The sequence below is a fragment of the Melanotaenia boesemani genome, chromosome 22 (genome assembly GCF_017639745.1).
Source record: "Melanotaenia boesemani isolate fMelBoe1 chromosome 22, fMelBoe1.pri, whole genome shotgun sequence".
NCBI lineage: Eukaryota > Metazoa > Chordata > Actinopteri > Atheriniformes > Melanotaeniidae > Melanotaenia > Melanotaenia boesemani.
The window spans coordinates 12,869,216-12,884,793 of NC_055703.1; the positions used below are offsets into that span (position 1 = coordinate 12,869,216).

The 15,578-nt window shown below is 38.5% G+C and overlaps 1 protein-coding gene across 2 annotated transcripts in view; it reads left to right on the forward strand.

Annotated features, from left to right (window-relative positions):
- The window catches only part of nbas (NBAS subunit of NRZ tethering complex), a 156,310-nt gene that overhangs the window by 14,306 nt on the left and 126,426 nt on the right, over positions 1 to 15,578 (forward strand). For both annotated transcript variants that reach the window (XM_041975891.1, XM_041975893.1), the window contains exons 9-18: positions 838 to 936; positions 3,030 to 3,168; positions 3,256 to 3,321; positions 3,443 to 3,571; positions 4,015 to 4,078; positions 4,578 to 4,771; positions 5,477 to 5,752; positions 10,804 to 10,929; positions 11,151 to 11,302; positions 11,422 to 11,559. In XM_041975891.1, the coding sequence (XP_041831825.1) occupies positions 838 to 936; positions 3,030 to 3,168; positions 3,256 to 3,321; positions 3,443 to 3,571; positions 4,015 to 4,078; positions 4,578 to 4,771; positions 5,477 to 5,752; positions 10,804 to 10,929; positions 11,151 to 11,302; positions 11,422 to 11,559 (1,383 nt within the window). The remainder of the gene's footprint in view (positions 1 to 837; positions 937 to 3,029; positions 3,169 to 3,255; positions 3,322 to 3,442; positions 3,572 to 4,014; positions 4,079 to 4,577; positions 4,772 to 5,476; positions 5,753 to 10,803; positions 10,930 to 11,150; positions 11,303 to 11,421; positions 11,560 to 15,578) is intronic.

The window sequence follows — 15,578 nt, forward strand, 5'->3', positions numbered from 1 at the left end:
CATGGGGGGGAAATTGTCCATGTGTGTTGAATCTCGATCAGATGATGTCCCGCACTCTTAAGACCTAACTTCAATTCCGGGTGCATATTGGTGCTTTCAGGGAAATGTGGAAAATGCTGATTTATTCTCCTGTTTACAGGCAGACAAATGGCAGCAGGTGCCTGCGAAACCATCGTGTGTGGGGAAGTAATTAAGATGTGTGAGACATTTGCCACCAGATTTTCTCTGGAAGTGTTCATTTTCTGTATGGAGCTCACATTCATTTTCCCTCTTCGTGTGACTTCTTTCCAATATTGTTGCTCAAATAGTTTAAATTAGGGTTTCAGAAATTATAGCTGAGCTTTGACAGTAAGTCACTTTTATCACTCTCTTGGTCTGTGCCAGCACTTCTACTCATACACACACACACACACACACACACACACACACACACACTTGCTTACTGTGTAATAAACACCGAAATGCCGGGATGAAGCTAAACTGTCAAAATCTTGAATATCCTCCAGCTGTTTGCTTTGTGCTGCTTTTTTTCCTCTTTCAATTTTTCCATACATTTCCTACTGCAAAGGAAGATTTCCCCTGTGATATCCCCACACAAATTACACATCTACTCTAGGACCGATCTAAATTAGATCACCCTCCTTAATTAGATTATGTATTTCACCATGTCTCATTTTAATTGCTGCTAGGAGAGAAATTGCTTTGTCATCTTACCCAAAACGGCTTTGCTGCACCATTAACGATTTCCACATGAGTGTTCATGTTTTGTTGTATGTGCCAGAGCTTAATTATAGGCGACTTGTCATTTCATTATCCTCTGTTGTTGCTCTGTTTCAGTGTGGGAACCAATCAGAACTTTCAGGAGAACCATGCCTTCAGTTTCTCTACCCACTACTCTCATGGCATCACTTCAGCTGTTTACCACCCAGGCCACCGGTACGTTGAATCTAACCAGCAGTCTGGCACCCTGTTGAATACAGTTGAAATAATAAGTATCTTGAAAAATGAACATATTTACCAACATTAAAATTTTAATCTATCAGTGGCTGCCTAATTAATTCCTGTAGCCTTCACTGAACGCCGTTGTAGGATTTATTTTCTCTTGAGGACTCTGTGGTCCAAGACTAGTACTATTAGTGAAGTGTTTGATCAAATGTGTTTTTCATACATTTATATTCAGGCATCTGAAGATGTCTGTATAAGTCCTTTGAATCAATTTTCATCCTGAAATCCATTACCAAGGATACCGTTACATATCGCGCTCAAATATCTGAAGCTGAAAATTCTTGTGTGATTTCAAAGTCTTTCATCATTTAAAATCTTGGGGCATCTTTAGTCTGCTCCTAAATGTTTTAGTTTCATCACTCTAGCAGAACAAAATTAGAGTTATTAGAATTACCACAATTTACTTTAAGTAAACTTATACTGAAAAATATTTGCTCTGACTTGGTACCGTTAAGGTAAACCACCTTTTTTCCACTGAGTGATGTCACACATTAATTGCTCTCTTTCAGTCTTGTAGTGTAGCAAGTACTGGTTCATCTCAGGTAAGATTCATAGGAATGGATATGATAATAAAGGAAGACCTAGTGCACCACAGACCTCTGATCAGAAAAAAACCCTCACTAAAAACATATCTGAAGTGCTCAACTTTGACTCTTTGCACTAGTCGATTTTGCCGATCTGTGCACCCAGTTTAAAAATCTGTCAGCACAAACTGAAAAATCTTGGCCCTTGATTGCAAATCTAATGGTTTATTAACAAAATACAGATTGACATGCAGCTCTTTGTTTTGTCTGCAGGCTGTAGTTGCACTTTACTGTTGTTCTTGTTCTGAAAAGCTCACAGAGGGATGTGGAAACTCTTCAAATAAGGAGAAGTTTTGTGTCCTGTTTGCTGTGTTTCATTTTATAACAATACGTGAAACCCAGCTACATTTTGGCTGTGCCATCTCTAATTTAGCAGCTTGTTTCAAAAGCGTGAGCGACAGCGGGATTTTTGTGTTATCATGCAATAAAAATACAAAATAAGAGCATGCAGAAGAAGAAAACTGAAGGTTCTTGTGGAGCTGTCCTGCACTAGCAAAAGACACCACACTGTGGAACACAGCCAAGGGGCTTATTCAAGAAAAAATGAACCAATCTCTTTAATGTAATACCTGCAGGAATGAAAGCAGTGCAGGATGTCCTTGACTGTTTTCACCACATTGCATTTAATGGTTTTGGTTAATTATATGTGGCTCATCCTCGTGGCCTTACTGTTGTCATCAGGGTCCCCAGGCTGCACAAACAAATTTACTTTGGCCAGTAAACCTGGTTTGGCAGTGTAATGGATTTTGGCAGCTAGTGTCAAATGTTTGCCAACTGATAGATGAGATGAAACTTTAATGATCCCTGTGTGAAAACTGGGTCAGCATCAGAGAGAATAGAAGATGGATGGCAGAAAATGAAAGGGTGAGAAACTGGGTATAAGAGAAATTGTTTTAAAAGCTGAACAGGATTGTGAAAACAATGCATGTTTTGTTTTATAATGCATCCATACATGGATGTACACAAGGAATATTTGGAAGTCTGGAGAATGTTCCTTTCTTTAAACCATCAAATCATAGAATTCAGAGGAGACAACTTATAATAGACATAACCGCTTCATCACACATATTAACTCTTGCTTGTTAAAGAAAAAGTAAAATCTTTCTTGTTTAAATATCTGATTTACCTGCAACAGGGGGCAGTGTTGAGCTGACATCCATTCTTCATGCATACCTTCTCCTGTCTGTTGCTGCATTTGAGGGAACCACCTATGATGTGCTTTGTTTTTTTTTTTGTTTTTTTTTTTATTCAAACAGATGTTTTACTACTGATGAATATAATTTTATCCACTTCTTCTCTAAATCAGAAATCAGTAATAAATGGTTTTAACCCAAGTTGAAGGATGGACCACACTGTTATGTTAGGTCCTTGTTATGTCCCTCATATTGATCTGAGGGCCACCATCGTGCAAGCAGTCACCTCATGTGTGTCTGTTTATAGATTGCTGCTTGTCGGGGGCTGTGAATCAGGGGATGACAGTGTGTCCAAGGCCTCTTGCTGTGGCATCACAGCCTGGAGGGCGCTCTCTGGCTCACCACATTACAAGCAGGTCACCAGCTATGAGGACGATATCAATCAGGTGAGAAGTCATTGCTTGCAAGCACATTTTCATGGAAGTAAATCAGTTATGCTGAATATTGACAGATATATTTTCTGTATCTGTCAGAATCAGAAGAGAGGTTTCTTCAGGATTCCCAGCTTTAGGTTGTTTTCAAGACAAGGAAATGAAAAGGTACTACAGCTCTTTTTGTCTGTTTACCCCACTGTAATATGTAAGTGTAATCTATTCTTGCTGGTGACAGTTCTCCTTAATAAACATTTTAAAAACGTGTGTCTGTATTTCTGTTATCCAGGATGGTGTATTTCGAATGAGTCTGAGCCCTGATGGCACCCTGCTGGCTGTAATCCACTTTTCTGGTCGTTTGTCTCTCTGGGATGTCCCTTCACTTAGACAGAGAGCCACATGGAGCCAAGACCAACAGGTACATATCTAAACTGCATGCGTTTGTGTGTGTGTGTGTGTGTGTGTTGTGAATGGATCCATGGTTTTTCTTAAGCTGAGTGAACCTGTGCACATTCTAGTAGTGTGTCCTGGTAATAATTTGTTTTAGATGCTTAGCTGACTATATTAATATAATCTTTCGCTGGCCTGAGTCACAGTGTTTTGGTGTGTTTTGAGCGAGGGATTGTAGCTTGTGTCTGTGCGTGTTTGTGCTCATCCCACATTAAAGTGAGGTGGCTTATGGAGAACTTATATTCACAGAGTGTTGGATGATTAATGCAGCGTGTGTGCTTGTTCTGCTTCACCGCTGGCAGAGCTTGTGTGTGCTATAAAGTGTAAACAGGGTTAGCAGATTAATTTCTTTTCCTTACTTCTTCTTTTCCTCCCTCCTCTGATGCCTCCGTCTTTTGGTCCTCCCTCCAGCCAGGATTTGAGGAGATCAACCCGGAGTGGAAAACATCACTGGAGAGAAGAAAGAAAATAAAAGGTATTTTGGCCTAAAGGGCTAAAAAGAGCAAACTTTGTTGCTGACATGACATTGCACTTTGGATACAATTTAATGATCTTTGACATGTCTGATTCACCGAATTACACAGTTATTTAGACTTACAAACCATATAGTGTATGCCAGGGCTAGCAAATACTTTTCTCCCTCAGTATCCTTTCCTTTGGATGTGTGTATTTCTCTACTTGTATAGTTGTTTTTAATCTTTTTTCTGACAGTTTTGGGCCAGTGGTGATGACAGCTCTGACAGTTTGTGTAAGCAATATTCCATGTATATGTCGTCCTCTTAAGCATGACAAGTAAAGCCACATACCTAGTTATATAAATATGTTTTGGACGGGGGAAAGTAATTTGAAAAGTGCTAATTCGGATAAGAGATTAGCATCCCGAAAAGGTGGGGCTATTAAGTGCACAATGCACGTTCAAACACCACATAAAAAAAACATTTCTTTGACACTATCTTTATGTCTTGCCATACCAGATAAGGAGCAGTACTACCCACTGGTGGATGTGAATTGGTGGAGCGACAATGTACTGATTCTGGCTCGCTGCTCTGGTTCGGTCACCGTCTCATCTGTCAGGACATTGCGTAACCTTCTGGGGAAATCCTGTGAATGGTTTGAGCCTTCGCCTCGAGTCACCGCTGCGCACGACGGGGGCTTCCTGAACCTGGAGGTAAAGTGTCAGTATATTGATAAGGTGGTAAATATGGGGCTCCATGTGAAGGTGTTGTGTGTCTCCACAAATGTAAAATAAATGGACTGTATGTGTTGATGGTGATTTGGGTACACCAATGTTTCACAGGTGCTAAACTTTTCAGGATTTTTACTTTTTTCAATTCTGAGCTAAAACCCACAGGACATCATAGAGAAATATGCTGCAGTGTATGCATTAAAATATGCAAATGATAACCCCCCAACTGAGACAGGCAAATCAGGACAAAATAAGAGAGGAAGTACTTAAGACAGCTTGAATTTGGATTTCCATCGAGTAGCGTGACCTTGCTGCTGTTTTCTGTTCAGACAGCTTGCTGAGTGTGCATGAGGGTGTTAAATTTAGTGTTTACCAACTTGGATTTAAAATGTGCTGCACTATGTTCTGTGCTTCATTTGTCATCTGTCATTTAATGTTGGCATATAAATGTCCATATGCTCCCTCAGAAAGTCATTATGGGCAATAGCAATAAATCCTCTTGTGATTTCAGCCAACGAGACAGATGTATTTCATGTATAAGGACAACTGTAGCTTTAGGATCGCTTATAAGTCATATGTTTGCAGTGTTAATCAAATGTAATTTATTAGCCATCTTTTCTGCCATCATTATTAATGTTTCCAGCTTCTTAATCTTTGCTCTCTACATTTTTTTTACCTCTTTACCAGTGTGAAGTGAGGCTGGCCCATAAGCGTGTGCGCCTGGAGAGCAACCTCGATGGCGGGGCGAGCGACGATGAGGAGGGAGATGATGGCGGAGACTCTGACTCAGATGAAGAGTCCTCTGCTAAAGCTCGCTACTTTGGCTACATCAAGCAGGGCCTGTATTATGTGACAGAGATGGAACGATTCGCTCCACCACGAAAGCGCCCTCGCACAGTTATCAAGAACTACCATCTGGTCAGTCTGAGGTCAACCACGCCAGAGGAGCTGTACCAGAGGAAGGTAGGTGGCTAATACATGCAGAACGGCATATTTAATGCATAGGTTTACTAATTGCCTGCATTAAGTCTGGAAATTTAGCCACTTCCTGATGTCTCTAGGAGATGTAACCAAGCGAGCTATAAAAAAGGAGACAAAGAAGAAGAAACAACCTAAAAGCTTTTGATAGTAACTGGACCTCCACAGTGTTTTTTTTCTTTTTCTTTTTCTTTTTTTTTTTAATTACAGATGATTAGCTCCTGTGAAGCATTAAATCTGTGCATGTTGCTATATCTATATTGTAAAGATAAAAGCTCTCATGGTGCCCTCCATTATGGTTATCCTTCCTGTAAGCTGGCAGAGGCAACGTAAAAGCTAAACTTAAAAAGTGGGATACACATGACTTCTTTAGTATTTGTTTTTTGAATTTCAGAGGAATCCCCACTAGTCTGGATATTTATGGTCACATGTTATGTTTTAATAATCACAATACATTAGAAAAGTGCTGAATCACATAAAGGCAGATTAATCAGACCTGTATATGACTGTGGTTTAACTTCAGGTCTTTTTTTGGAAAGTTAGTCCAACAAATTTGGGGACAGATAATTTAGCATCACTGAATCTAACTGAGACGAGAAATCTTTCTGAAAATGTTTGTGTGACTTTATCTTGGGCCACTATGAAGCTGTGTGGAATTTTGAATGAATATATTTTTAAATGATGATAATTTGTTGTAGTAAATAAGTAGTGGGCAGGAGTTTGTTCCTTTATATGATATGTGTGTTATATTTGGTGGAGTATGGAGTGCATGGAAAGTATGACGAGCAGTTTCCTTTTTTACTCCCCTTAAATTTCTAATCTGTTCCTTGCTTTCTGGCTCCAGTTGGTATCTTATTGTGCTTCTTTACTGTGTGAAACCATGGCATGCAAGTTATGAACTGGAAATGTGTCTCAGGGCAAAATAAATAACTGTTTCTTCATATTTTCTTGGCTTCATTTTCTAGTTTATTGGTAGCATTTTGACATGCTAACTTGGATATAATCATGGTAACCCTGAAACATCATGTTATATTTGCTTTTAACATTAGCACAAATAGTAAGTTGGGTTGTTACTTGCCAAGTAGGTCCTGTTTCATGACAATCACATAATCCTGTGACATGTTTGTGTGGACAGATATGACCTGATTTGCAGTTAAACTCACTTTTCCGAATGAGGTAGCACAAATGAGGTGTTTCTGTTACTATTTACTTATTCATAGCACCACACAGAACATGCTCATGTTTTAGATTGTGGAAAAACTACAGTCAGTGTTCATGCTGGAATGCCTTCGTGCTTGGATTTAAATGTTCTTTCAGCTCATGCAATCCAAACAACAGTTTCATCACTGATGTGCAGTTCAGCCTCACTCAGGGTTATAAATTCATTTTGGCCAAGAAATAGATTTTGCCTATTTAATATTTCAAAGATACTCCCGTTCCAATTATGCTATCCCTTATGAGCAGCTTTTATCATTTTAAAACGAAAACATGAGTCATGTACCTCACTGTAATGCCAGTAATTGGTTATAAGAGCAGCTGTCTTCAGTGGGTGATATCACATGTACAGTTGATGGCAGTCACTTGCATCTGTTTGGTTGTTGAATGAATTGAACAGCCCAAATAGCAAACTTTGTTTCCGACTAAATAAATCCTCTCTTAGCTCAGTGTAGTGCTGTTGTGTTGTTGGATCAGTTCCAGATTGCTGTTGAGAAGATACGAAAACCAAGCAAGATGCTTAGTCTGCTTTGAGGCTATTTTTCAGTCCTGGGAGATCCTCTGAAATGCTAATTGTTGTATAGAACTATGGCTTATGGTGTTGTCTGCTACAAAGTGCAGCAAAGACAACAACAAGCTCTATCACAGAGCACAGCGAGAGTGGTATTTGCTCTCTATGGTTCCGAGTTTGAGCCTCGTTCATCAGTCATTTTTATGACCTATCATCCGCCGCCTTCTTCATCATTGTCACCGTCATTAGATGCCATTAGTCATCACCATCAATCCTAACAGTGGAGAGTTACAAAGTAATACATCATTATTATCTCTTTCTAACACTTGCTACTGGAGGCACTTCCTCAGCTGCTGATGCTGCTGGAATTGTTTTATTTTTTTCGTATCATGTGTACTTCATGTAAGTCGAGGGAGGAGGGCCTTCTTAATTGTATGCATGTGGATTTGAATGTATGTGTGCATCCATTTATCTGGTCTTCTTTTCAACAGATTTTGTTTTTTTAGTTAAACATTTCTGTAACTGCATACAGAGATTTACTGAGCTCACCTCTATCAGATTTAGAAGTTAAATGAACTGTGAACAAACCAGAACAGGTGGATTAAGGTTATTTTCTTAAGTCAGCCTCTTTATTTGTTAAAGATTTTGATGATGTACTTGGTGGCAGAACCCTGGCTGCTCGAGTAGCACACTTGCAAGGCTGCTAACATGTTATTAGTTGAATCTAGTGAGAGGAGGAAGTTTTTTTTATTTTTATTTCTTTTTTTATGTCCTCCTACGTGAGGTTTTACTATGTGTGGTTCCTATTGGCCTCCAGGAACCCCTGTCTGGTTAATGTGTTGCTTTGTACTCCTACACACAGACAGAAAAGGGTACTTGATGTGTCTGTCGGCCAGTGTGCTTGCATATATGTACTGACACAAGTTGAGTGGACTTGCAGAATATGACGTGTCATGCTATTTTTTTTGTGAGGCAGTGATATGACAGAAACTTTTTAAGACAGGTCAATATCATATGAATGATGACAACAGCAATGAGGAAAAAATAAATCTCTATGAAGATGAAATACTAATATTAATGGCATGGGGGAATTGTCGTGTTATAGCCATTTTTACAGTGAGTTGGTTAGATTTACTACATAGAGGGGACATACTATTCCATTTTTTACAAGATGTCACACTTTGTTTGGTCATAGTACTATATGGATGGTGTACCACAGCACTCTTATGAACTGTGAATTTATAGCTCTGTTCATGGCAGTCAGTTTTAGGAGCTGGAATGAGCCTCTCAACTCCATTCCAACCCACTTTTCCATAAAGTATTTTATTTTTGCGATCAGTAAATTTGGCATGACCGTGCAAGCATAAATTTGTGCTTAAATGATACTAAGTAATGTTGAAACATGCTATCACAAGATAGGGCATGCAGTTCATGGCCTGAAAACTCAGATTAAGACTGAACTCATACTTCTCTACTACTGATGCACGATATTGTATTTTTGGCCGATGTTTGATATTTGGCTGATAAACAATACCGATATTTCTCCCCAAAACGTAATGGCAGAGATTATTTTGTTTCCTGTGTTGTGAAATTAAAATATAGTATTATTCTGCATTATTTTTTTTCATGTTGGCCTGTTGGCAAATGCAGATGTTTAAAAAAAAAAAAAAAAAAAAAAGAAGCTGAATAATGATATTAACTCCTTGTCTAAAATAAGAAAAAATATTTCAACTTGCATTATGTACAACATGTCAAATTAAATGACAATTATTGTTTCTAAACAAAACATGTAAGATACGCGCATCCTGTTCTACTTAACAGATTATATTCTCCCAGTGCCTCTTATTTTATTGGTAATTATATCAGTGGAATGGCCGATATCTGATATTTAATTTTGAAGCCAATATCAGCAGAAACCTATATTGTTTTGATTATATTGCGCATCTCTATTCTCTACACCAAGCTTACAGAAAAATACTTGACTGGCATGTTTTTTTTTCTTTTTTTTTAACATTGCCTTCATCTGTAGTTTGTTTGGTACTGCTACCTCTTTTTGGTTCAATCTAACCCAAAGAATCTTCAAGAATCAGAGGAAGGTTAGAGTTAGGTGCTCGCGGGTGTTGCCAGATTTTAGTTTTTAGTAGCTAACGTCAAGAAGTGTTGCAGATACGGGCTGCTTTTAACTAAAGTTTACAGTTTTTTTTAATGGTGAGGGGCTGTTCATTCAATGATAGATTGGAAATAAAGAATGGCAATTATGTGGTCTGTTTGGGGTTGTAGACATTAAAGTTCTGCTATGGAGTAAAGAGGTGAATTAAATGTCCTTGCTAAATATAGTTTCATAAGTCAGGGGTTTCAGAATCATCATCGATTATTGCATACCTATTATTTTGCTTATGTAAAACGGTACTCTGGCCACTAAGATGCCAAGCTATCATTTTGAATATGGTAAAGAAACATTACCAGATTTTAAAAAAATCAGCATGTATTTTATGTATAAATAAGAGTGCAGGTATGCAGTTTAAAGCATCTGTTATGTAGATGGAGAGCTGCTTATGTGGCTGGTTGCTGTTTTATTAGGATTGCTTCGATGCTCTGTGTGATTTCTCAGTGGTCAGTATCTTTCATCTGATTCCTTGTCATGCTTTTCTCTTTTTATTTTCCATCTTTAAATGTTCTAAATGTATTGTTACCTGAATTCCGGTTGGGCTACATCAAACATAGCTGCTCAGGCTAAAAAGTTCCTATTAAGTCACTGAGTATTCCTGATGTACACTCAGGATCTCAAAGGTTGAGCTTAAATTAATTCAAAACTATGGGCTATGGATAGTAATCTTTTCTTTATTTTTTTGTGTAGATATTTTGCTAAAATACCATGTGGGTTGAATGAATTAAATGTACTTTTATGTATTCAATTAGACGCATGGTGCATGGAAAGTTAATTAGTGCTGTAAACTTGGAATGAAGATTGAGTTAAAAAACAAAAACATAAATTACCTAACGGAATACAAAATGAGTTGTTTTGTGTTTCTCTTTTCTTTGCATCCTTTGGTAAATTTGACAACAGAACCAAAAAACATTTCTTAATTAGTTTGCTGTCCTTTCTTGAAAAAGCTTCTCATCCTTTTTTCCTTTCATTTCACAAATGCTTGTCTGTGTCTCCTTCAAATTGGATGTTCAGACTTTTCATCTCTGCTTCTATTAATTTCTTTTAGTGTTGTCTTGTTTCACAATGCAAGGGAAAAGGCAAACTTATTGATCGTGTCCACCTAATTTTTTTTGTGTGCATATTTGTCTGTTTACCTCACAGATTGATAATGAGGAATATGGTGAAGCCCTGTCTCTGGCCCAGGCATATAATCTGGATTCTGACCTTGTCTATCAGAGACAGTGGAGGAAGAGCACGGTCAGCATTGCCTCAATACAAGATTATCTGGTAAGAAGTTGATTCATATCAAGTGTTTGGTTGTTTATCACAGTCTGTGAGACATCTGTTCAGAATTGAGTTAAAATGTATGAACAAGCTGCAAAAATATACTACAGGAAGCACTAACTTCAACCATGTCACACATCATTTTTGCCAATTTGCAGTGTATTTTCATGCTGTCCCCTCCTAAATCTTTTTCTCATTTCTAAATACACTCTTCTACTTCCCAGAGCAAGATCCGCAAGCGCTCATGGGTGTTGCACGAGTGTGTTGAACGCGTTCCTGAGAATGTTGACGCGGCCAAAGAGCTGCTGCAGTACGGCCTGAAGGGAACCGACCTTGAGGCCCTCATAGCCATAGGAAACAGGGAAGATGGTGGCAGGTAGTGCATATTCAAACACACCAACATTCACTTCTTTGCAACTTCTAGACCAGAGGCCTATTCTTCCTGTCTCATCTAATTATCTGTGCTTGCTCGATGTTTTCATTATCATTGCTCAGGTTTATCATGCCAGGGGACGTGGACCTTGATGACCTTCCTTATGAAGACATCCTGTCAGATGACGAGGAGCTGGAGAGGAAGAGGGAGAATGAAAACAGGAAGAGACGAGAGCTGCTGGCCAAGGTTGACTTTAGCAGGTACACAGCCAAAAGACTGTGGGTTAGTCAGTCAGACAACAGATGAAGCTGAAAATGTTGGATAGGACTGCACTATTTGTCATTGCAGCTCTGGCATTGTGCTGTGCACATGGTGTGATGTCAAGTATGGCAAATTAAAGTTTTAATGTGCGAGACTGTGAAGGATCTGTTGGCAGAAAGGCAAGTGTTATCTTTGTATTAGTGCAGAAAATGTGAAAAATATAATTACCGTGTATATCTGCGGATGAGATGGATCTTTTTGAGCTGAATCTGTTGGATGCAAGAATTTCAACAATTTCTCATAATAAATCTACCAAATGGCAATTGTAAAGTGGATCATTGAGCAGTTTTCCTGTTTTTAGCAGTCATTGTTTCTATTTCATTTTTTGAGGGTGAGGTGACGGTTATTATACATATATATATATATATATATATATATATATATATATATATATATATATGAGAGAGAGAGAGAGGGGTATATATGCTTGCACGCACACACAGACTCATGGCAAAGTAAGCCAATAAAACTGTAAGATTTTGTGGCAGAAGGACTTGCTACAGACATGTTAGATAAATCAGTTTATTCAGGAAATACCAGCAGCTTCTGAGACTCTAGTGAGGTCTGATTCAATTACTTTACGGTTGCACTTGGCATGGTAGCCTCCCAAAACGCAGAGTTAGCAAGCAGCACTGCTGTCTTCACAGCCCTTCCTGCTTTTTTTTTTTTTTTACTTCTTCTTTATATTTTGATATATATATATATGTGTGTGTGTGTGTGTGTGGAAAAAAAACTGCAGCAGCCTTGTGTCAAAGTAAAATATGTATGGGTAGATCTGTTTGACTGGTTAAAGGTAAGAGAGTAAGTAAACCCATCATCCATCAGCTGATGAATCGCTTCTCATTTGGCAAGGTGACCCATTGGGGTTCTTTTAGTGATTTACTAGAGCCAGTATTTATGTAATTATTTTACAGTTTGCCACCCCTTTTCACTAAACTGTTGGTGGCTGTTTGTGTAATTATTTGCTTGACTTGGAAGGCAAAGGAGAAGCACTTGTTGAGTGGGTGGGAAAAATCCCACCAAGAGAAACCTGACACCATCTAGTGTGAGAAGCCATGCTGGAAGACTTGCCTGGTGTGTAAAACGATTAGATCAAGTCATTATCATTTGTGGTTTCAAATGATGCAACAAATAGGAGAGATGGCAGTGAAAGTGTTAAAGGTGTACACAAGGAAACCTGGAGGGATTAGGAGAGAAGGGCTGCCAAATTTAACACTGATAGTTTGATTAGGTGGCACACCAGAGAGGGGATCATAAAGCCAAGGATGTTAATAAGGATGAGCAAGAGAAAGGCAGAAAAAAACAGTGGTGGAGATTAGTGGGTAATCTGCTGGAGGTAATTTATGCCTTTGTTGTGGAGTGCCCAGGGAAAGACTAATGAAAAACCCTTTAGTGATCACTAATCACCTCTCATACGCGCATGCAAATCCACATACCCATGTATCATAGTGCACTTTAAATGTGATTTCAGACACATTACACACACCTTTTCAAGTAACCAAATGTAAACACAAGGAAATGTGTATACACTAATATGAAGGATGCACATTTAAAATGCAAATCCATACTGCGTGCATTACATTTCCAGGTTTTTCAGTCTTGAGCTGCTGGATTGTGCGGTTTTTATTGTTCTTCTCACATCAGGTACTTATAGTAATGAGTGAGCCTCCAGTCTGCATTTGAATGAGGGCAAGCGCAAAGCTTCTGCAATGGCTGCCCTTCAGTTTGCTGTTTAGATTTTGTCCCTTTGCCTGTGTGGTTGTGTAATAAAACTAAGCTTTATTGCAGACCTGAAGCCCAATGTAGATAAAGAAAAGATAGAGGACGAGAACAAGGGTATAAAAATCAATAATTTACAAACATAAAAAAAAACAATTTCATTAAATTGTCAGTGAATTAACTTCTGTAAATTCACTTTTTTTTTTTTTCTCATCTGTTTTTGAGTCAGGTTGTCTGCCAGGAAGCTGACACGTGCCCCCAAAACGTGTTTGTGTGTGTGTGTGCGTGTGTGCCCCCTCTAATGGATCTAACCATGTTGCCCTGGGGGCTGCGGCGAAGGCTTGAGACAGATGATAATTCTCCTAATTTCTTTTTAACTACAGCACCATTACAGAAATGGCTTGGTATCGATCACATCTGCTCTGTGTATGTTAGGGCGTGTGTTTGCGTTTTTCTTGTGGGTGTGACGCTCCTGTGTGTATATTAGGACTGTATTTAACGACTGACCGTCCCACAGAGTACATCTTTTATCATACTGCAAGCTCACAAGTTATTGTTATATCACATGATTTCACAATGAAATAAAATATAAGTACTTCGATGGAGCTTTGAAAGCTGTCCTTACAGATGACTGCTGACTGGTATCATTCAGAAGATTCAGATTCCATGAATGATCAGGAAATGCGCTGACTGCTTGTCGAAAACCATATCTTCAACTTGGAAGTTTCCTACTTTGGGTGAAAAAAGAACTAAAGCTAGCAAGTAAGGGGAAAATAGAATATTTAGCTTTTCAGGAAATGTAAAAACAGGCAAAGAAGCTTTTATTTGTGGAGGAAATCTCGCTGTTAATGTTTAAATGATTTCACTGGGTCTAGATTTTGATGTTGAGGATGGTTTAGAGGATGGACAAATCCAGCATTTCTCTGTTGCTCTTGTTTCGGTTCTGTAATCTGGTATATAAACAGGGATGTAGAACCACTCCTTTTCTGATGGTTTTTGAACAAATCTCTTATTCAGACATTTAAATTTCCAATGGCTGAGAGGGAAGGCCTCGTAGTCTCAAACAGTTTTGGAGAAATAAAACTTCCATGTTTTCCAAACATTGAATTTGGCAAACAGTAAAATGGAATCTGGAAAAAAAATGACATGGATTTTATAGAGCCCCGATCTCTATCTCTGTAAGATGCTAAAAGACGTTTGTTTAGTTTATGACATACACAAGCGCTTCTTTTTTAATGAAGCCCAGTAAACCATTAAAGTGATGGTATGGTGTAACAGAGCTGTTGTTCTGTTACTCCATATGATGGCTTTTTATATACTTCATCAGCCACTCCACCCTGTCATGCACGCATTTGTTGGTTCAGCATCAAGTGAATATTTAGATCCTTTTGATTATTTTTAATCAATCTGTTTGCAAAACAAGTTTTATAAGACTCAGACAAGACCCTTTATGACCACTGGTCTGACTTTATGCATACAAGATGAGCAATATTGCAGTGGGAGTGTGTCTGGTTTTTGTGTGTATGCAAGAGAAAGAGAGGGCTAGGTCAGTGCAAAGGAGTGTGACAATGAGAGAACACAGTCTGCTGCAAGGTGTTTACTTATCAGATCAGATTCAGACCTCAGAAGTCTAATTTCCTCTTTTGCTGCATCACTGGACATGTGTGTGTGTGTCTCTCTCAGTGTGTGTGTAATTGTTTTGCTGTGGTATCATGAGGCATGTGAAGGCATTAGCTGAACTGTTTCAAAACATAAATGCGCACACATCTTAAAGTGACTGAATTCCAGTCTCTTTGCATTTAGCAGCATGTGCGATCATGTGTGACACTTTAAGGTGTGCACATTACATTTTAATCCTCCTGACCCCAAGCTTCAAGTCAGATTAGTCACAGTTTTATTTAGACTGTCTCTTTCTAAGCAAACTTATGATAAAACAGTCCATCAAAAGTCCCCTTGATGCTGTTTTGATGGACAATTCAGGAAATTATATGCAGTTTCAAAGTTATAGCTTTTCTTAAACCTCAGGGTCTGTCTGCCTTTTTCTATTTGAAACAGTGAACTGCAGCATGTGCTTGTTCATACTGCATTTTATTGGAAATCAGCATTGGGATAGGATTAGCCAGATAAATGGCATTTAAATTGATGTTTCAGGTAGGGCTGGGCAATATGGCCTAAAAATAATCTCTGATTTTTTTGTAACGAAATCCGATTTCCGATTTTAATCGATTTATTTTCTTTT